We start from the raw sequence: 22,330 nt of genomic DNA, 5'->3' as shown, positions 1-22,330 counted from the left end.
CGCTCTGACTCACAAGTCAATTACACTACAGGTCAACTACACTACAGGTCAACTACAGTAGTTGACCAAGGTAGGCCCTATTCGCTCTGACTCACAAGTCAACTACACTACAGGTCAACTACACTACTGGTCAACTACACTACAGGTCAACTACAGTAGTTGACCAAGGTAGGCCCTGTTCTCTCTGACTCACAAGTCAACTACACTACAGGTCAACTACAGTAGTTGACCAAGGTTCTCTCTGACTCACAAGTCAACTACACTACAGGTCAACTACACTACAGGTCAACTACACTACAGGTCAACTACAGTAGTTGACCAAGCTAGGCCCTATTCGCTCTGACTCACAAGTCAAATACACTACAGGTCAACTACACTACAGGTCAACTACAGTAGTTGACCAAGGTAGGCCCTGTTCTCTCTGACTCACAAGTCAACTACACTACCGGTCAACTACAGTAGTTGACCAAGGTAGGCCCTATTCGCTCTGACTCACAAGTCAACTACACTACAGGTCAACTACACTACTGGTCAACTACACTACAGGTCAACTACAGTAGTTGACCAAGGTAGGCCCTATTCACTCTGACTCACAAGTCAACTACACTACAGGTCAACTACACTACAGGGCAACTACAAGGCAACTACCTCCATTTTGGAGCTCCCATGACTTGTGTGTATCTTCTACCATTTTGAGATACGGTATTTCTATATACAGTGCCTTGCGAAAGTATTCGGCCCCCTTGAACTTTGCGACCTTTTGCCACATTTCAGACTTCAAACATAAAGATATAAAACTGTATTTTTTTGTGAAGAATCAACAACAAGTGGGACACAATCATGAAGTGGAACGACATTTATTGGATATTTCAAACTTTTTTAACAAATCAAAAACTGAAAAATTGGGCGTGCAAAATTATTCAGCCCCCTTAAGTTAATACTTTGTAGCGCCACCTTTTGCTGCGATTACAGCTGTAAGTCGCTTGGGGTATGTCTCTATCAGTTTTGCACATCGAGAGACTGAATTTTTTTCCCATTCCTCCTTGCAAAACAGCTCGAGCTCAGTGAGGTTGGATGGAGAGCATTTGTGAACAGCAGTTTTCAGTTCTTTCCACAGATTCTCGATTGGATTCAGGTCTGGACTTTGACTTGACCATTCTAACACCTGGATATGTTTATTTTTGAACCATTCCATTGTAGATTTTGCTTTATGTTTTGGATCATTGTCTTGTTGGAAGACAAATCTCCGTCCCAGTCTCAGGTCTTTTGCAGACTCCATCAGGTTTTCTTCCAGAATGGTCCTGTATTTGGCTCCATCCATCTTCCCATCAATTTTAACCATCTTTCCTGTCCCTGCTGAAGAAAAGCAGGCCCAAACCATGATGCTGCCACCACCATGTTTGACTGTGGGGATGGTGTGTTCAGGGTGATGAGCTGTGTTGCTTTTACGCCAAACATAACGTTTTGCATTGTTGCCAAAAAGTTCAATTTTGGTTTCATCTGACCAGAGCACCTTCTTCCACATGTTTGGTGTGTCTCCCAGGTGGCTTGTGGCAAACTTTAAACGACACTTTTTATGGATATCTTTAAGAAATGGCTTTCTTCTTGCCACTCTTCCATAAAGGCCAGATTTGTGCAATATACGGCTGATTGTTATCCTATGGACAGAGTCTCCCACCTCAGCTGTAGATCTCTGCAGTTCATCCAGAGTGATCATCTTGGCTGCATTTCTGATCAGTCTTCTCCTTGTATGAGCTGAAAGTTTAGAGGGACGTCCAGGTCTTGGTAGATTTGCAGTGGTCTGATACTCCTTCCATTTCAATATTATCGCTTGCACAGTGCTCCTTGGGATGTTTAAAGCTTGGGAAATATTTTTGTATCCAAATCCGGCTTTAAACTTCTTCAAAACAGTATCTCGGACCTGCCTGGTGTGTTCCTTGTTCTTCATGATGCTCTCTGCGCTTTTAACGGACCTCTGAGACTATCACAGTGCAGGTGCATTTATACGGTGACTTGATTACACACAGGTGGATTGTATTTATCATCATTAGTCATTTAGGTCAACATTGGATCATTCAGAGATCCTCACTGAACTTCTGGAGAGAGTTTGCTGCACTGAAAGTAAAGGGGCTGAATAATTTGTCAACAGTCTTTAGAAATTGTTTCAGGCTTGTACCTGATGGAGTCTGCAAAAGACCTGAGACTGGGACGGAGATTTGTCTTCCAACAAGACAATGATCCAAAACAAAAAGCAAAATCTACAATGGAATGGTTCAAAAATAAACATATCCAGGTGTTAGAATGGCCAAGTCAAAGTCCAGACCTGAATCCAATCGAGAATCTGTGGAAAGAACTGAAAACTGCTGTTCACAAATGCTCTCCATCCAACTTCACTGAGCTCGAGCTGTTTTGCAAGGAGGATTGGGAAAAAATTTCAGTCTCTCGATGTGCAAAACTGATAGAGACATACCCCAAGCGACTTACAGCTGTAATCGCAGCAAAAGGTGGCGCTACAAAGAATTAACTTAAGGGGGCTGAATAATTTAGCACGCCCAATTTTTCAGTTTTTGATTTGTTAAAAAAGTTTGAAATATCCAATAAATGTCGTTCCACTTCATGATTGTGTCCCACTTGTTGTTGATTCTTCACAAAAAAATACAGTTTTATATCTTTATGTTTGAAGCCTGAAATGTGGCAAAAGGTCGCAAAGTTCAAGGGGGCCGAATACTTTCGCAAGGCACTGTATTTATGTGTCATTGAATAAAACATGTGGTCATCCTAGGGAGATGGGAGCCAGGTGGAGGAAAACATATTCCAAGATTCTCAGTGTCAGGGTTCAGAGAGTAGAGGGCTCAGCCTCAGGAAGATGCCCCGCTACCACATACACACACCCTGACAGGTCTCCTGAGTCTCTGTTTCCGTGCCGACAGAGTGTTGCGTTTGGGATTTTTGTCATTTCCCTTTCTACTCCCAGTTTGAGAAGTGTGATCTGAGTGCTGAGACTGTTTGATCATATCTGAATTGTGTGTTAGAGAGAGAGAGAGACTGCAGTTAACTGCTCATTCTGTTTTCATGCTGCCATGTGTAAGGTTGATACTAGTCCGCTATATTTGCCCTAGTTCTCATGACACTGTTCCACCCATGTCCAGAGTTAACCCCGGGTGTCCAATATGTCTCATGTGGAGTAACAGTCAGGTTACGAGGGGTTAAATCAGCTCCTCATCCAATAAGAGGGCTAACACCGAAAACACTCTGTCACATACTAATATGCCTACTCCCAATCTTATGGCCTATGGACAGTCTGTGTGTGTGCATGAGTGTGTCTCAGGAAATGTGTCTTTGTGTGGTATACCCAAACTTTTAGCCAGTTAGTGTCTTAGATTGTATTGTGCCAAAGCTCACACTGCTAAGAGGTAACGACGTTGTAATTAAACATGCCAGAAGATGTGAAAGAGTGGTTTTCCTTTGTATACCACAGTCATCTTCATTATATAGAGATCTCACACACACTATACTGACCCATCTCTCTCCAAGGATCAAGCTGTCTGTTTCACCCACTGAAACCCATCACCCCTCCCTTCTAAGCACACACACACACACACACACACACACACACACACACACACACACACACACACACACACACACACACACACACACACACACACACACACACACACACACACACCCACACTATGACTGCACTTTGCACCATCCAGTGGGGTTTCTCCATATCTCCACTGCCTTCCCAGGGATTCTTTTAGCAGATGAGTTGTTCATCTGGACAAAGAAAGGTACAGTATGTGTGTGCTGTCACCTCCACATCCATCACTTCATCCTGTACTCTTCCCCCTCCTGACTCCTCTTCTCTTTTCTCCCCTCTGTCCACTTCTATTTTACTCTCTCCATCTATTCTCTTTGTCCTTGTCTCATTCAGCCTACATTTGTCCTCCTCCACGCTCTTCTCATTCTTTCCCCTCCCTCCTTTTCTCTCTCCCTTCTTTCCTGTCGCACCCTGGCCTGACCCCTCCTCCTCCACTCCTCTCCTTTGTCCATTGCCTCCCTGTCCTCTGTTGATCAGCTCTCTGCCTCTTCGTCACACCCAGATGGACTCACTCAGTGATGGGGATCTACATTGATCTGTGAAAATGAATATTCATGTCAAAATAGTTGGATCTGTGGTTGTTTGGGGACAGAGGTGTGTGTGTGTGTGTGTGTGTGTGTGTGTGTGTGTGTGTGTGTGTGTGTGTGTGTGTGTGTGTGTGTGTGTGTGTGTGTGTGTGTGTGTGTGTGTGTGTGTGTGTGTGTGGTGGGCCCCAGCGCAGCCTGTTCTCGGCTCGTATAATGAGGCATGTAGAGACCAGCTGCTGGGGGCTGGGGCTGGGCTGCAACACAACAGATGGAGCCTTCCCTCCCAACACTGAATATATTGGCCAGGAGGGTAGACGGCTAATGGACGACACACACACACACACACTGAATCTTATTCTGGCCCCAACCAAATCCACTATGCACCTACATACACACACACCTCATGACTCATTCAAACCCTGTAACGATAGTACATACACACACACACACCCCAACAGTGATCCGTCCCTGTAAATGAACCTTGGATCTAGTCACGTGGAGGGTTGATTTGTGCCTTAGGGTCTGTGAGTGAATAACAATGACAGTGTTGAAAGGGGGCTTCTCAGTTAGACCTTCTGACTGCGGGGCAGCTGTGGGGTTAGATTGCTGTATTGGAGTATTGATTGACGTTTGTGTGGGTGTTTGTGTAGGTCCATGTGTGTGTTTGTCTATTTACAAATGTGTGCTTGTCTGTGTATATTTTGTTACATGTTAAAGTGTGTATTCAACCTCTTGTTACAGGACAGTGACCTGCTGACGTTTAACATCTCGGCTCACCACTCGTGGTGGAGTGAACACGGTCCAGGGTGTGTGAGGAGAGAGATGATCCAGCCAGGGGTGGGCACCGTGGACAGCCAGTCCTACATCTCTGTCATGGGCTGTCTCATGGAGTACCAGTACATAGAGGTCCTACACAGTGGAACACAGATCCTCATCGCTGTGAGTAGTGGTGTTATACCTTTATACACACACACAGACAACATCACCGGTCGTGTCTCTCACTGTGGAAGTCTAGTCACTGTGATTGAAATGGCCCCCTGTGTTTGGGTTATTGGTAGAGATATTGGAGAGTGGATTAGGAGACCGAGATCTGTTCTCTATAGACCCAGTTGTTACTAGTTTGTCTCTCTCTCCCTCCCTCTTGTGCTCGCTCTCTCTCTCTCCCTCCCTCTGCCTCTTGTGCTCTTTCCCTCCCTCGTCCCTGTCTTGCTCTTTCCCTCCCTCGCCCCTGTCGTGCTCTCTCTCTCTCAGCCCTTGTAGTGCTCTCTCTCCCTCTCTTGGCCTCTTGTGCTCTCTCTCTCTCTCCTTCCCTCGGCCCCTGTCATGCTCTCTCTCTCTCCCTCCCTCTGCCCCTGTCGTGCTCTCTCTCTCTCCCTCCCTCTGCCCCTGTCATGCTCTCTCTCTCTCCCTCCCTCGGCCCCTGTCGTGCTCTCTCTCTCTCCCTCTCTCGGCCTCTCGTGCTCTCTCTCCCTCCCTCGGCCCCTGTCGTGCTCTCTCTCTCCCTCCCTCGGCCCCTTTCATGCTCTCTCTCTCCCTCGGCCCCTGTCGTTCTCTCTCTCTCTCCCCCTCCCTCGGACCCTGTCGTGCTCTCTCTCTCTCTCCCTCCCTCCCTCGGCCCCTGTCGTGCTCTCTCTCTCTCTCCCGCCCTCCCTCAGCCCCTGTCGTGCTCTCTCTCTCTCCCTCCCTCCTTTGGCCCCTGTCGTGCTCTCCCTCTCTCTCTCCCTCCCTCAGCCCTTGTTGTGCTCTCTCTCTCTCCTTCCCTCAACCCCTGTCGTGCTCTCTCTCTCCCTCGGCCCCTGTCGTTCTCTCTCTCTCTCCCTCCCTCGGCCCCTGTCGTGCTCTCTCTCTCTCCCTCCCTCCGTCGAACCCTGTCGTGCTCTCTCTCTCCCTCCCTCCCTCGGCCCCTGTCGTGCTCTCTCTCTCTCCCTCCCTCCTTCGGCCCCTGTCGTGCTCTCTCTCTCTCTCCCTCCCTCGGACCCTGTCGTTCTCTCTCTCTCTCTCTCCCACCCTCGTACCCTGTCGTTCTCTCTCTCTCTCTCCCTCCCTCGAACCCTGTCGTTCTCTCTCTCTCTCTCCCTCCGTCGGACCCTGTCGTGCTCTCGCTCTCCTTCCCTCCCTCCCTCGGCCCCTGTCGTGCTCTCTCTCTCTCCCTCCCTCCCTCGACCCCTGTCGTGCTCTCTCTCTCCCTCCCTCGGCCCCTGTCGTGCTCTCTCTCCTTCCCTCCCTCCCTCGGCCCCTGTCGTGCTCTCTCTCTCTCCCTCCCTCCCTCGGCCCCTGTCGTGCTCTCTCTCTCTCTCTCCCACCCTCGGACCCTGTCGTTCTCTCTCTCTCTCTCTCTCCCTCCCTCGAACCCTGTCGTGCTCTCTCTCTCTCTCTCCCACCCTCACCCTGTCGTTCTCTCTCTCTCTCCCTCCCTCCCTCGAACCCTGTCGTGCTCTCTCTCTCTCCCTCCCTCCCTCGGCCCCTGTCGTGCTCTCTCTCTCTCTCTCCCACCCTCGGACCCTGTTGTTCTCTCTCTCTCTCTCTCTCTCCCTCCATCAAACCCTGTCGTTCTCTCTCTCTCCCTCCCTCATCCCCTGTCGTGCTCTCTCTCTCTCCCACCCTCGGACCCTGTCGTTCTCTCTCTCTCCCTCCCTCGAACCCTGACGTTCTCTCTCTCTCTCCCTCCCTCCCTCGAACCCTGTCGTGCTCTCTCTCTCTCCCTCCCTCCCTCGGCCCCTGTCATGCTCTCTCTCTCTCTGTCTGTCTGTCTCTGTCTCTGTCTCTGTCTCTCTCTCTCTCTCTCTCTCTCTCCCTCTCTCGTGCTCTCTCTCTCTCTCTCTCTCTCTCTCTCTCTCTCTCTCTCTCTCTCTCTCTCTCTCTCTCTCTCTCTCTCTCTCTCTCTCTCTGTGTTTATTTCTCTCGGTGCCAGTTTCTCTCTCTCTCTCTCTGTCTGTTTCTCTCTCTCTCTCTCTCTCTCTCTCCCTCCCTCTCTCTCTCTCTCTCTCTCTCTCTCTGTCTTTCTCTCTCTCTCTCTCTCTCTCTCTCTCTCTCTCTCTCTCTCTCTCCCTCTCTCGTGCTCTCTCTCTCTCTCTCTCTCTCTCTCTCTCTCTCTCTCTCTCTCTCTCTCTCTCTCTCTCTCTCTCTCTCTCTCTCTCTCTCTCTCTCTCTGTGTTTATTTCTCTCGGTGCCAGTTTCTCTCTCTCTCTCTCTGTCTGTTTCTCTCTCTCTCTCTCTCTCTCTCTCCCTCCCTCTCTCTCTCTCTCTCTCTCTCTCTCTGTCTTTCTCTCTCTCTCTCTCTCTCTCTCTCTCTCTCTCTCTCTCTCTCCCCCTCTCTCGTGCTCTCTCTCTCTCTCTCTCTCTCTCTCTCTCTCTCTCTCTCTCTCTCTCTCTCCCTCTCTCTCGTGCTCTCTCTCTCTCTCTCTCTCTCTCTCTCCCTCTCTCGTGCTCTCTCTCTCTCTCTCTCTCTCTCTCTCTCCCTCCCTCTCTCTCTCTCTCTCTCTCTCTCTCTCTATCCGTCTGCCTGTGTCGTGCTTTATCTTTCTCCCTCCCTCTCTTTATCTCGCTGAATGAAATATATATCTGTGTTGTTTTGGCTGGGCGAGCCATGCTTTGTGAGCTTGCTGTAACACTCATAAAGCAATATCATCAACCACCCTGTTGAAAACACAACATACACAAGCACACACACAACATAGATCATTCAGGGAGATTTGTAACTCCCTGAATGATTATAACCCAATGGCAGAGCAGTGATTCCGGTCCTGGGCCGATACCTCCATTAACTAGGACATCATCTCTGAGATAGTGGCATGCCAGGTTCTGTTTTAGGTCAGAGGTACAGATATCCTTAAACTGTCCAATAGCAGGGACACTTGTAAGTGAATGTAATCTACTATAATACAATCTGCTGTGCAATTTACAGCCCATCCAGTAGATGATTTAGTAACTCTGACCTTTCTATGAATGACAGCGACCCTCGAACGATGGGCCCTACCCTGCCTAGTGAATCATGCTGCTCAGGGGGACTGCTGTGTAGGGGTGTAGAAATCCCCATCGTCTGAGGACGGGTCACTATTTAATATATACAGTGGGGCAAAAAAGTATTTAGTCAGCCACCAATTGTGCAAGTTCTTCCACTTAAAAAGATGAGAGAGGCCTGTAATTTTCATCATAGGTACACTTCAACTATGACAGACAAAATGAAAAAAATAATAATCCGGAATTCATTGTTCTTTTAAACAAATTCAAGCAGAAACTCACCCAAAACCTGAACGAACATTTCTTTGCACTTTGCTAATAAAAACAAAAGACAGGAAAACACAGCCAGGTTGTAATCTAATCAACTCAGTTCAAATGATAGGAGCTGCTGCTCTTTGACGAACCAAATAAAACAGGACAAATGTGTATCTCGAAACAATCCAAACATGAGAAATGTGCATCTCTTTCTGAACTCTTGAAACAATCCAAACATGACAAATGTGTATCTCGAAACAATCCAAACATGACAAATGTGTATCTCTTTATGAACTCTTGAAACAATCCAAACATGACAATTTAATTCACACAGTAACATTAATTTAGTCGATTTCACGTTTTCATCTGTCTTCATGCCTCCAACGGTGTCTATGAGAAGGTCCCACCCCGGAGAAAGCCACAGATATGGTGTGTTTGACCTATGTGATAGCTCACAGATGGTCAGCCATCCAAACAATTCATAAATCGTGAGTGTCTCATTCTCTCATTCTTCCACTACTCTGTGTGTAGGAATGTAGTGCAGAGGGGTTTAGGACACTCCCAATCACTCACACACACGTGCACTCACATGCGCACAGTCATGTTTTCACAGGCCCTCTAGAGGGGAGATTAGTCATGATTACATAAATAGGTAGAGGTGCTCATGGTTCTCACCCCAGGCACTATCCCATTCACACTGCCCCATCGACAATCAAGGTAGAATTTGCCCTCCAACACAAGCCTAGGATCAGATTACCCTCACTCCCCCGATCCAAATCTTAACCATTAGGGTGGTGACCCTGTATGAGTGTTTAGGGGTAACTTCTACTTAATCCTCCACCCCACTAAAGCTCCTTGGGAAAATACATCAGTGTAGAGTCCTGTGGCTTGTGTTCTGAAATGATGTACTACTCCTTACCTCAGGCTATAACAGATGAAGAAGGATTAGACAATGATGTCATCAGGCTATATTTGCTCTGGGAGCCAAATAGAACAACTTTCAATTAAACGTTTCAAATGGTTGACTCCAACAGCAGCCCACAGCCTCCTTTCTTTAATGACAGAAACTCTGTCTAATCCTTCTTTATCTCATGCTGGACCTCAGGCTTTGGTTCTACCATTCACCACCCAAATCCCCCCCCCCCCCACCCGCGCTTTGTACTAAGATGGTGTTGTCCTCCAGGCATTCTATCCTGTCACCGTGGGAACAGCTCTCTCTGGGTGAGGGAGATTTGTTTTGGTTTTCCTCTCTTTCCTTGATTGTTAAAGAGGAGGGAAGTGAGGGAGAGGAGAGGGAGGGGTGTTTCCCTTTGTCTTTGTGTGGACTGTACAAGGTCACCCTGGAAAGCCCATTAAATATTTAGCCTGGGAGGAGAATGGTTCATTATGATGAATAATTTGAGTACTGACCAATACTGGAGGCAGTTAGTGCTCTGGTCCTACCAGTTACATTCTTCATGTTTTTGATGTGACTGGAGGAGGTGAAGAGGGGAGGATACTGTACAGAAAGAGAGGAAGAGATATACAGTGGGGCAAAAAAGTATTTAGTCAGCCACCAATTGTGCAAGTTCTCCCACTTAAAAAGACGAGAGAGGCCTGTAATTTTCATCATAGGTACACTTCAACTATGACAGACAAAATGGAAAAAAAAATCCAGAAAATCACATTGTAGGATTTTTTATGAATTTATTTGCAAGTTATGGTGGAAAATAAGTATTTGGTCAATAACAAAAGTTTATCTCAATACTTTGTTATATACCCTTTGTTGGCAATGACAGAGGACAAACGTTTTCTGTAAGTTTTCACAAGGTTTTCACACACTTTTGCTGGTATACTGGCACATTCCTCCATGCAGATCTCCTCTAGAGCAGTGATGTTTTGGGGCTGTTGCTGGGCAACACAGACTTTCAACTCCCTCCAAAGATTTTCTATGGGGTTGAGATCTGGAGACTGGCTAGGCCACTCCAGGACCTTGAAATGCTTCTTACGAAGCCTCTCCTTCGTTGCCCGGGCGGTGTGTTTGGGATCATTGTCATGCTGAAAGACCCAGCCACGTTTCATCTTCAATGCTCTTGCTGATGGAAGGAGGTTTTCACTCAAAATCTCACGATACATGGCCCCATTCATTCTTTCCTTTACACGGATCAGTAGTCCTGGTCCCTTTGCAGAAAAACAGCCCCAAAGCATGATGTTTCCACCCCATGCTTCACAGTAGGTATGGTGTTCTTTAGATGCAACTCAGCATTCTTTGTCCTCCAAACACGACGAGTTGAGTTTTTACCAAAAAGTTATATTTTGGTTTAATCTGACCATATGACATTCTCCCAATCTTCTTCTGGATCATCCAAATGCTCTCTAGCAAACTTCAGACGGGCCTGGACATGTACTGGCTTAAGCAGGGGGACATGTCTGGCACTGCAGGATTTGTGTGTTACTGATGGTAGGCTTTGTTACTTTGTTTCCAGCTCTCTGCAGGTCATTCACTAGGTCCCCCCGTGTGGTTATGGGATTTTTGCTCACCATTATTGTGATTATTTTGACCCCACGGGGTGAGATCTTGCGTGGAGCCCCAGATCGAGGGAGATTATCAGTGGTCTTGGATGTCTTCCATTTCCAAATAATTGCTCCCACAGCTGATTTCTTCAAACCAAGCTGCTTACCTATTGCAGATTCAGTCTTCCCAGCCTGGTGCAGGTCTACAATTTTGTTTCTGGTGTCCTTTGACAGCTCTTTGGTCTTGGCCATAGTGGAGTTTGGAGTGTGACTGTTTGAGGTTGTGGACAGGTGTCTTTTATACTGATAACAAGTTCAAACAGGTGCCACTAATACAGGTAATGAGTGGAGGACAGAGGAGCCTCTTAAAGAAGAAGTTACAGGTCTGTGAGAGCCAGAAATCTTGCTTGTTTGTTATTGACCAAATACTTATTTTCCACCATAATTTGCAAATAAATTCCTTAAAAATCCTACAATGTGATTTTCCGGATTATTTTTTTTTTCATTTTGTCTGTCATAGTTGAAGTGTACCTATGATGAACATTACAGGCCTCTCTCATCTTTTTAAGTGGGAGAAAAAAATTGGTGGCTGACTAAATACTTTTTTGCCCCACTGTATCTTTCATCGTCATCTCTCTCTCTTTCTCTCTCTCTCTCTCTCTCTGGGGTTCCTATAGATGATCAATACTTCCAATATCAACTGATTTTATTGTCATTGCCAGTCAGCATAACATTTTTGTTCATCAACACAGGCTCTCCCTCTCCTCTACCCCAGAGCATCTCTTCTCTCTTTCTCTCCTTCTATTTTTCTCTCCTCCTGTGGTCCTCCCCCTGTCTCCATACATCATCTGTTACATAAACAATGTATATGAGAAGATAACTTTCCTCCAGAGATGGGAGAGAAAAGGTCAGGGTAGTTAGGAGAGAGAGTGAGGGAAGGAGGGAGAGGGAGGGAAGGAGAGAGAGAGAAAAAAAGGGAGACCATTTTTTCAGTTGCTGGCCTGAGTGGAGACAAAGCAGCGGAGGAACTTCTAAAAACTCTTGGTTGGCCCGCTCAGTTTGCCCATTCGACTAAGATTGGAACCCCTGGGAGACACTCACCGATGTCCCCAGCAGGGAACAGAATACCTTGCGACGAACTGGGTTCCACGATCTGAGACAATGTCCTGGGGAAGTCTGTGTAGTCAAAAGACATGGATAATCATGAGCTCAGCGGTCTCCTTCACTGAAGGCAACTTGTGTAAGACGATGAAATGGGCTGCCTTTGAGAACCGATCTATGACCACCAGGATAGTGGTAAGTCCATGAGATGGAGGTAAAGTGTACAGACAGATGAGACCAGTTTCTCCTGGGGATGGGCAGAGGTTGGAGCAACCCAGCTGACGTGAAGTCTTGCTTTAGGGACAGATGGAACAGGCTGCAACAAGGATCTCACATTCTCCATCATGTTGGGACACCAGAATTTCCGCCTCAGGAACACCAATGTCCAATTAACTCCTGGATGCCCAGTTAATTTAGAGGAGTGTTCCCATTGCAGTACTCGGGACATGGGCTGATCGCAGAATGTAAAGTCTGTTAATGGGTCCCCCGCCGGGGTCAGGTTATCGGGTCTGGGCTTGTCGGACCGTGGTCTCCATTCTTGAACGGAAACCAAATTCTTATGGTCCTTCCAGATCACGAAAGGATGAGGTGCTCCCTCCAACCAGTGTCTCCACCCATCAAGAGCCCACTTAACTGCCAGGAGCTCCCGGTTTCCTACATCGTAGTTGTGTTCCGCTGGTGTTAACTGCTTGGAGAGAACGGTGCATGGGTGCAGTTACTTGTCCCCCTCGTTCCACTGTGAAAGGACCGCCCCTGCTCCAGTGTCCACCTCCACACAAAGGGACGAGTTGGATCAAGATGAACGAGGATGGGTCCAGAGGTGAAAAGTCCCTTGAGCTCAATGAATGCCCTGTCAGCCTCGGGGGTCCAGCAAAATGGATCTGGGACTTGCGGGATAGGACGGTGAGAGGCGCTGCCACTGCACCAAAGTTGTGAATAAAACGCCTGTAAAAATTGGCAAACCCGAGGAACCGCTGGACCTGCTTGAGTGAGGTGAGACGGGACCAGTCAGCTACCGCCTCAATCTTTACAGGGTCCATTTGGATGCCTGCGGTAGAGATAATGTGACCCAGGAAGGAAACCTGGGATACGTGGAACTCGCACTTCTCTATCTTGACATATAATAGACTCTGCAGGAGTGTTCTCAGGACTAGGCGGAGGCCACTAGGGGTGTTAAAGACGTTAAATTCTACAACCACTTAAAAGGAAGTTCAAACCTTCCATAACAAAGCCATCACCTACAGAGAGATTCATCTGGAGAAAAGTCCCCTAAGCAAGTTGGTCCTAGGCCTCTGTTCACAAACAGAGCCACAGGACAGGACAGAGAGAGAGAAAATATATATCCGTGTGGGTAAAAGCGATCACATTAAATACCTAGGTGTCTGGCTAGACTGTAAATTCTCTTTCCAGACTCACATTAAAGCATCTCCAATCCAAAGTTAAATCTAGAATCGGCTTCCTATTTCGCAACAAAGCCTCATTCACTCATGCTGCCAAACATACCCTCATAAAACTGACTATCCTACCGATCCTTGACTTCGGCGATGTCATTTACAAAATAGCCTCCAACACTACTCAGCAAATTGGATGCAGTCTATCACAGTGCCATCCGTTTTGCCACCAAAGCCCCATATACTACCCACCACTGCGACCTGTATGCTCTATTTTGGCTGGTCCTCGCAAAATATTCGTTGCCAAACCCACTGGCTCCAGGTCATCTATAAGTCTTTGCTAGGTATAGCCCCGCCTTATCTCAGCTCACTGGTAACCATAGCAACACCCATCCGTAGCACGTGCTCCAGCAGGTATATTTCACTGGTCTTCCCCAAAGCAAACACCTACTTTGGCCACCTTTTCTTCCAGTTCTCTGCTGCCAATGACAAGAACGAATTGATAAAATTACTGAATTGGAGACTTATATCTCCGTCACTAACTTTAAGCGTCAGCTGTCAGAGCAGCTTACCGATCGCTGCAGCTGTACATAGCCCATCTGTAAATAGCCCATCCAACCAACTACCTACCTCATCCCCATATTTGTTTTTGTTTTTCTGCTCTTTGCACACCAGTATTTTTACTTGCACATATTTCACTCCAGTGTAAATTGCTAAATTGTAATTACTTTGCCACTATTTGCCTATTTATTGCCTTACCTCCTTACTTCATTTGCACACATTGTATACAGATTTTTCTATTGCGTTATTGACTGTACATTTGTTAATCCCATGTGTAACGCTGTGTTGTTTGTCGCACTGCTTTGCTTTATCTTGGCCAAGTCGCAGTTGTAAATGAGAACTTGTTCTCAACTGGCCTACCTGGTTAAATAAAGGTGAAAGAAAAGAAAAGAGAAATTTAAAGAAAAATGTGGGTAGAACTCTCTGTGTGTGCATGCATGTGTGAGTTTGTGTTGAATGTGTTTTGTGTTATCCTCTACCTGGCCCCCTCTACCTGGCCCCCTCTGCCCCTGCATGTGCGTGTGTGTGTGTGTGTGCGTGCAGGTGTGTTTAATGACAGGCAGAATATGATGAGATAGGGGCTGCAGGGACCACATCCACCTGTTCTTTTCCCAGTCCACACACACGCACACACACAGACACACACACACACACACACACACACACACACACACACACACACACACACACACACACACACGCACACACACACACACAGTCACAGAGGTGATCTCATTTTGGGACTCTGTGGGGGAAGCTGTTGCCTCATCGTCAGACAGACAGTGCCAGGTAATTAACCTGCCACAGAAGAACCCCCCCCCCCCCCCCCCCCCACCCTCTCTGTCTCTCTCTCGCTGTATCTCTCTCTCTCTCTCTCTCTCTGGAATTGTTTTACCGTGGTGCTGCTGGTTTCTATCTTGCTGTCATCTACCATTAAGTGTTGTTAGCTTAATTCCATTCCAATTGTATCCGGTCTTGGAAAAAGGCTCACACAAAACATGTCCAGTCCATTTCTGCCAATGTATAGGGCTGAAAACCTGTAAAGCCTTAACTGTTTATTTACAATATATTCTGATTGTTTCCTTTTTTTAGCTACCAATGTGAGCATTACTCATCAGGTCTGAATCCAATGTTCCTCTCCTGACCAGGAGTACTCCTCTTTTTGGTTGCAAATTGGTCTCGAGTTCAATTCTCGTATTTTCTTTCTTTCTTTCTCTAGCTCTCTCTCTCTCTCTATCTCTCTCTCTCTCTCATTGTGATAGATAGATCTACATGAATTCCCTTTACTAAAGAATACTTAAGGTCTTTTCTCCTAGGACAGTGAACCAGATAAATAGTGTGTTAATTAGCAAGCTGATCGATGTAAATCCCCCTTCTATCTATCTCTCTCTTACACACACACACACACACACACACACACACACACACACACACACACACACACACACACACACACACACACACACACACACACACACACACACACACACACACACACACACACACACACACACACACTCAGTTAAACAGACTCACACACACACACACACACACACACACACACACACACACACACACACACACACACACACACTCAGTTAAACAGACTCACGCACACACACACACACACACACACACACACACACACACACACACACACACACACACACACACACACACACACACACACACACACACACACACACTCAGTTAAACAGATTCACACACATGAAGGACTGACTGGAACAGAATAGTTGCCAAAATAAAATAATAGAAAGATTATAGGTGTTACTGGACTGAGCTCTTTGATGGTTGCCTGACGACTCAAACTGAGTTCTTCCGCTGCTCTATGTTCGCTACATACTTCAGTCCGAGGGTGTTTTCACATATAGTCCTCTTTAAAATAACCAATCTCAGTCCTCTTTAAAGTTAACTCTGTGGTTAAAAAAATGTGCTAAATAGCTCAGTTCTCTTTGTATTCACACTGCCCTCGCCTTTTGCCAGTCCACTTCAACTATTTTGTGGATTGAGTCCTCTTTGCATTCACATTGCTATGTTTAGAAAGGAACCAAGATCTTTTTTCAACATTCACTCAATGCACTCTGGGTTTTAACAAAGTGCAGGACAAGCCATTCCATCAGAATGTGTTATCGGACAGCTAGATATACCTACTTACATTTTGGAAGCTTATAGATTGCATTTAGTTATAAGAATAGCCATGATAATTGTAATTAGAAGCTAATATTAAGATGTATATATAATTGGTAACGTAAAAAATAGTAGAATAATAACTTCATATTAAATAATGCTGTAATTGAAAAATGTACACAATGTAGTCTACTGCCCCTTTAAGAGCTAGAATTGATTTTGTACCTGTCATGCCCTGACCTTAGAGATCCTTTTTATTGTCGATGTTTGGTTAGGTCAGGGTGTGACTCGGGTGACAAAGTCTATGTTTTCCATTTCTTTGTTTTGGACGTGTGTGGTTCCCAATCAGAGGCAGCTGTCTATCGTTGTCTCTGATTGGGGATCACATATGAGTTGTCATTTTCCTTTTGGGTTTTATGGGATCTTGTTTTCTATTTAGTGTCTGTACCTGTCAGAACTGTGCACTTTCGTTTTCACTTTTGTTATTTTGTTTGAGTGCGCTTTGGTCCACTCCTTTCGGCGAGAGTCGTAACAGTACCCTATGGTGTGATTCTCACCAAATATGTTGTCTTCTCACACTATTCAAACCCCACAATCAATAAACAGCTTATGAAGCTCTCTTAGCCTATAGGTCACATATTGCAAACAAATAATCTTGAACTAAAACCTTCACACATATTTTGACATTTCTGTGCACCGTTGACAATCGCTAATAAATATCCAAGAACAGCGCATGTTTTTTCCTTGAACCGGCACATCATCATCATCTCTCTTTTGTGTCAGGCACCAATGTGAGGAGTTATGGCAGGGGAAACGGTGTTGCAGTAGTCTAGTGTGTGGTGCGGGAATAATGACAAGCAAACCCGGGGAGCTTTGTGTTCACGTTGTCCTATAAAAGGGAACCAGACCGCGAAGTTCAAGCGAACCGAACTCAGACCACTTCTTCAGATGGTCTCAGTTCAATTCACTTAAGGGGCTCTTTTGAGGGGTCTGAGTTCCTTTGGAGTGTTCACATTGCACACAAAAAATAAGCGAAGCACATTGAGTTCATAAAAATTGGCAGAAAGGGGACAAGTGTGAAAACACCCTGAGACTGCCAAAAGGAAGGGTATTGTACAAAAGAAAGTCATCAGCAATTGTATAATTTCTAACCAATCAGAGTATCAAAGTCAATGATGAATTTTCAAAACGCCGCTTTACCCACGAGGAAGAATGGTGCCGGAGGGGAGGGCTGCCGTTTTACGGGCTCCTAACCGACTGTGCTATTTTGTTAGTTTTTTCGTGTTGTTTATTTTTTAACTTATTTTGTACATGATGTTGCTGCTACCATCGCTTATGACCGAAATTAACCTCTGGACATCAGAACAGCGATTACTCACCTCAAACTGGACGAACATTTTCTCTTTAACGAGTCCGACGCGGAGGATATACTGCTTTCTCGGGAACGGGCCCAAATCCCCATCATTTGCATGAAGATAAGACGGAGAAAAAGGGGGTGGTGGTCAGGCTGCCTTCTGAGAATTCGTAGGCGAGTGAGTTAACCCCCTCTACCATCAGTCCTATTTGCCAACTTGCAATCATTGGATAACAAAATGGATGAGCTCTGACTAAGGATATCCTACCACCGGGACATTAAAACTGTAATATCTTATGTTTCACTGAGTCGTAGCTGAACTACATGGATAACATACAGCTGGTGGGGTTTTCTGTCCATCGGCAAGATAGAACAGCTGCTTCCAGTAAAACAAGAGGTGGTGGTCTGTGTCTATTTGTAAATAACAGCTTGTGCACTAAATCTAATATTAAGGAAGTCCCAAGGTTTTGTTCGCCTGAGGTAGAGTATCTCATGATAAACTGTAGACCACACTATTTACCAAGAGAGTTTTCATCTATATTTTTCGTAGCCGTCTATTTACCACCTCAAACTGATGCTGGCACTAAGACTGCACTTAATGAGCTGTATAGGGCCATAAGCAAACAGCATTATACCACCCTGCATCCCACTGCCGGCTTGCTTCTGAAGCTAAACAGGGTTGGTCCTGGTCAGTCCCTTGATGCAAGACCAGATGCTGCTGGAAGTGGTATTGGAGGGCCAAAACAAAAGGTGAAAAAAAAATAAAAAAATATCCCAATGCCCCAGGGCAGTGATTGGGGACATTGCCCTGTGTAGGCTGCTGTCTTTCGAATGGGATGTTAAACGAGTGTCCTGACTCTCTGTGGTCACTAAAGATCCCATATCACTTATCATAAGAGTAGGAGTGTTAACCCCGGTGTCCTGGCTAAATTCCCAGTCTAGCCCTCATACCATCACAGTCACCTAATCATCCCCAGTTTACAATATGCTCAATACTCTTCCCTGTAACTATTCCCCAGGTTGTTGCTGTAAATGAGAATGTGTTCTCAGTCTACTTACCTGGTAAAATAAGGGTTAAATAAAATTAAATCCAGTGACCGGGGACTTTAATACAGGGAAACTTAAATCAGTTTTACCTCATTTCTACCAGTATGTTAAATGTGCAACCAGAGGAAAAAAAACTCTAGACCACCTTTACTCCACACACAGATACACGTACAAATCTGTCCCTCGCCCTCCATTTGACAAATCTGACCATAACTCTATCCTCCTGATTCCTGCATACACGCAAAAACTAAAGCAGGAAGTACCAGGGTCACTGGCAGGGCTTGCAAACTATTACGGACTAAAAAGGGAAGCACAGCTGTGAGCTGCCCAGTGACCCGAGCCTACCAGACGAGCTAAATAACTTCTATGCTCGATTCAGGCAAGCAACACTGTAGCATGCATGAGAGCATCAGCTGTTCCGGACGACTGTGTGATCACGCTCTACATAGCCGATGTGAGTAAGACCTTGAAACAGGTCAACATTTACAAGGCCGCAGGACCAGACGGATTACCAGGACGTGTACTCCGAGCATGCGCTGACCAACTGGCAAGTGTCTTCACTGACATTTTCACCCTGTCCCTGATCGAGTCTGTAATACCAACATGTTTCAAGCAGACACCATAGTCCCAGGGCCGAAGAACACCAAGGTAACCTGCCTAAATGACTACCGACCCGTAGCACTCACGTCTGTAGCCATGAAGTTCTTTGAAAGGCTTGTCATGGTTCATATCAACACCATAATCCCAGAAACCATAGACTGTCCCTTCACATCCACACATGATGCAATCTCTATTGCACCCCACATTGCCCTTTCCCACCTGGACAAAAGGAACACCTATGTGAGAATGCTATTCATTGACTACAGCTCAGCGTTCAACACCATAGTGGACTCAAAGCTCATCACTAAGCTAAGGACCCTGGGATAGTGGAGCAGATTGAGAGCTTCAAGTTCCTTGGTGTCCACATCACCAACAAACTATCATGGTCCAAACACACCAAGATATTCGTGAAGAGGGCACGACAACGCCTATTCCCCCTCAGGAGAATGAAAAGATTTGGCATGGGTCCTCAGATCCTCAAAAGGTTATACAGCTGCACCATCGAGAGCATCCTGACTGGTTGCATCATCGCCTGGTATGGCAACTGCTCGGCCTCCAACCACAAGGCACTACAGAGGGTAATGCGTATGGCCGAGTACATCACTGGGGCCATGCTTCCTGCCACCCAGGACCTCTATGCCAGGCGGTGTCAGATTGCCAAGGACTCCAGCCACCCTAGTCATAAACTGTTTTCTCTGCTATCACACGGCAGGTGGTACCGGAGCGCCAAGTCTAGGTCAAAAAGGCTTCTTAACAGCTTCTACTCCCAAGCCATAAGACTCTCGAGCAGTTAATAAGATGGCTACCCAGACTACTTGTATTGTCCCCACTCTGCATTTTTACGCTGCTGCTACTCTCTGTTTATTATCCATGCATAGTCACTTTACCTCTACCTACATGTACATATTACCTCAATTACCTCGACTAACCGGTGCACCCGCACATTTACTCTGTACTGGAACTCACTGTATATAGCCTTGCTACTGTTATGTTATCGTTGCTCCTTAATTATTTGTTATTTCTCTTTTTTTTCTTCTTAAAAATGCATTGTTGGTTAAGGGCTTGTAAGTAAGCATTTCACTGTAAGGTCTACACCTGTTGTATTCAGCATTTCACTGTAAGTATTCGTGCCCGAATTCGTGCCCGAACTGTTGTATTCGGCCCGTGTGACTAATTTGTTATGGCTCTGGCCCAACCCTTCGGTTTCTGAGGCCAATCAGAACAGTTGGAGTGTGTTTGTGTTCTAGAAATTGTTGTGGAGGTACTCAGATCCAGACTTATTGCGGAGAAAAAACAAACGTTTATGGGCGTGGCGTAGAGGTTGGCCTGAGCAAGGAGTATGGTTTGCCAGGCAAGGCCTAAAAGGGTTAGATAGTACAGCCACAAAGTCAAAATTGGCTATATTGTCAAAATTCATGAAAAAATATATATACTTAAGGTTAGGGTTAGGCATATGGTTATCAGTATGGCTGAGGTTAGGGTTAGGTTTTGTCAGGATTTGTTACTTTGTGGCTGTGGTAACTAGTGAAAACCAAAACTGTTAGATATGCCTATTGCTGAGTGTGGAATCTAATTTTGTCTCTCTCTACCTGGGATAATATTTGCCGCTTAGAGATTGCCCTTCATTAACGTATGCAAATGTCTGTTTCCCCCAGCTGGTCTCACTCTCATACTCTCAATTGTGTGGGTGTCCTTCATATCTACGCCACTGGTCAATGGCAGTAGTGAGTGTTGTGTGTGTGTGTGTCCTTCATATCTACACCGCTGGTCAATGGCAGTAGTGAGTGTTGTGTGTGTGTGTGTGTCCTTCATATCTACACCGCTGGTCAATGGCAGTAGTGAGTGTTGTGTGTGTGTGTCCTTCATATCTATACCGCTGGTCAATGGCAGTAGTGAGTGTTGTGTGTGTGTGTGTGTGTCCTTCATATCTATACCGCTGGTCAATGGCAGTAGTGAGTGTTGTGTGTGTGTGTGTGTGTCCTTCATATCTACACCGCTGGTCAATGGCAGTAGTGAGTGTTGTGTGTGTGTGTGTGTCCTTCATATCTATACCGCTGGTCAATGGCAGTAGTGAGTGTTGTGTGTGTGTGTGTGTGTCCTTCATATCAATATCCGCTGGTCAATGGCAGTAGTGAGTGTTGTGTGTGTGTGTGTGTGTCCTTCATATCTATACCGCTGGTCAATGGCAGTAGTGAGTGTTGTGTGTGTGTGTGTGTGTCCTTCATATCTATACCGCTGGTCAATGGCAGTAGTGAGTGTTGTGTGTGTGTGTGTGTCCTTCATATCTACACCGCTGGTCAATGGCAGTAGTGAGTGTTGTGTGTGTGTCCTTCATATCTATACCGCTGGTCAATGGCAGTAGTGAGTGTTGTGTGTGTGTGTCCTTCATATCTATACCGCTGGTCAATGGCAGTAGTGAGTGTTGTGTGTGTGTCCTTCATATCTATACCGCTGGTCAATGGCAGTAGTGAGTGTTGTGTGTGTGTCCTTCATATCTATACCGCTGGTCAATGGCAGTAGTGAGTGTTGTGTGTGTGTGTGTGTGTCCTTCATATCTATACCGCTGGTCAATGGCAGTAGTGAGTGTTGTGTGTGTGTGTGTCCTTCATATCTACACCGCTGGTCAATGGCAGTAGTGAGTGTTGTGTGTGTGTGTGTGTGTCCTTCATATCTACGCCACTGGTCAATGGCAGTAGTGAGTGTTGTGTGTGTGTGTGTGTGTCCTTCATATCTATACCGCTGGTCAATGGCAGTAGTGAGTGTTGTGTGTTTGTGTCCTTCATATCTACGCCACTGGTCAATGGCAGTAGTGAGTGTTGTGTGTGTCCTTCATATCTACACCGCTGGTCAATGGCAGTAGTGAGTGTTGTGTGTGTGTGTGTCCTTCATATCTACGCCACTGGTCAATGGCAGTAGTGAGTGTTGTGTGTGTGTGTGTGTGTCCTTCATATCTATACCGCTGGTCAATGGCAGTAGTGAGTCTTGTGTGTGTGTGTGTGTGTGTCCTTCATATCTACACCGCTGGTCAATGGCAGTAGTGAGTGTTGTGTGTTTGCTTGTGCATGTCATTGGAGGCTGTTGAGGGGAGGATGGGTCATAATAATGGCTGGAATGGAGTCAATAGAATGGTACCAAACACATCAAACACATGGTTTCCATTCCAACCATTATTATGAGCCGTCCTCCCCTCAACAGCCTCCACTGTCGTGTGTGTCTGTGTGATTACATGCACATGTATCACTGTGAATGTGTTTGTGTGTCTGAAAGGATGAATGTGAAATATCATGTG

General features: G+C 46.0%; 1 protein-coding gene across 1 annotated transcript in view; it reads left to right on the top strand.

Moving 5' to 3' along the window:
* LOC139367737 (sodium/potassium transporting ATPase interacting 4) overlaps positions 1-22,330 on the top strand; it is a 124,652-nt gene that overhangs the window by 52,479 nt on the left and 49,843 nt on the right. Inside the window, exon 4 of the mRNA XM_071106056.1 lies at positions 4,873-5,070. Coding sequence (XP_070962157.1) covers positions 4,873-5,070 — 198 coding nt within the window. The remainder of the gene's footprint in view (positions 1-4,872; positions 5,071-22,330) is intronic.

This window comes from Oncorhynchus clarkii, chromosome 16 (genome assembly GCF_045791955.1).
Source record: "Oncorhynchus clarkii lewisi isolate Uvic-CL-2024 chromosome 16, UVic_Ocla_1.0, whole genome shotgun sequence".
NCBI classification, from domain to species: domain Eukaryota; kingdom Metazoa; phylum Chordata; class Actinopteri; order Salmoniformes; family Salmonidae; genus Oncorhynchus; species Oncorhynchus clarkii.
This window is presented reverse-complemented; position numbering and strand designations above follow the sequence as displayed.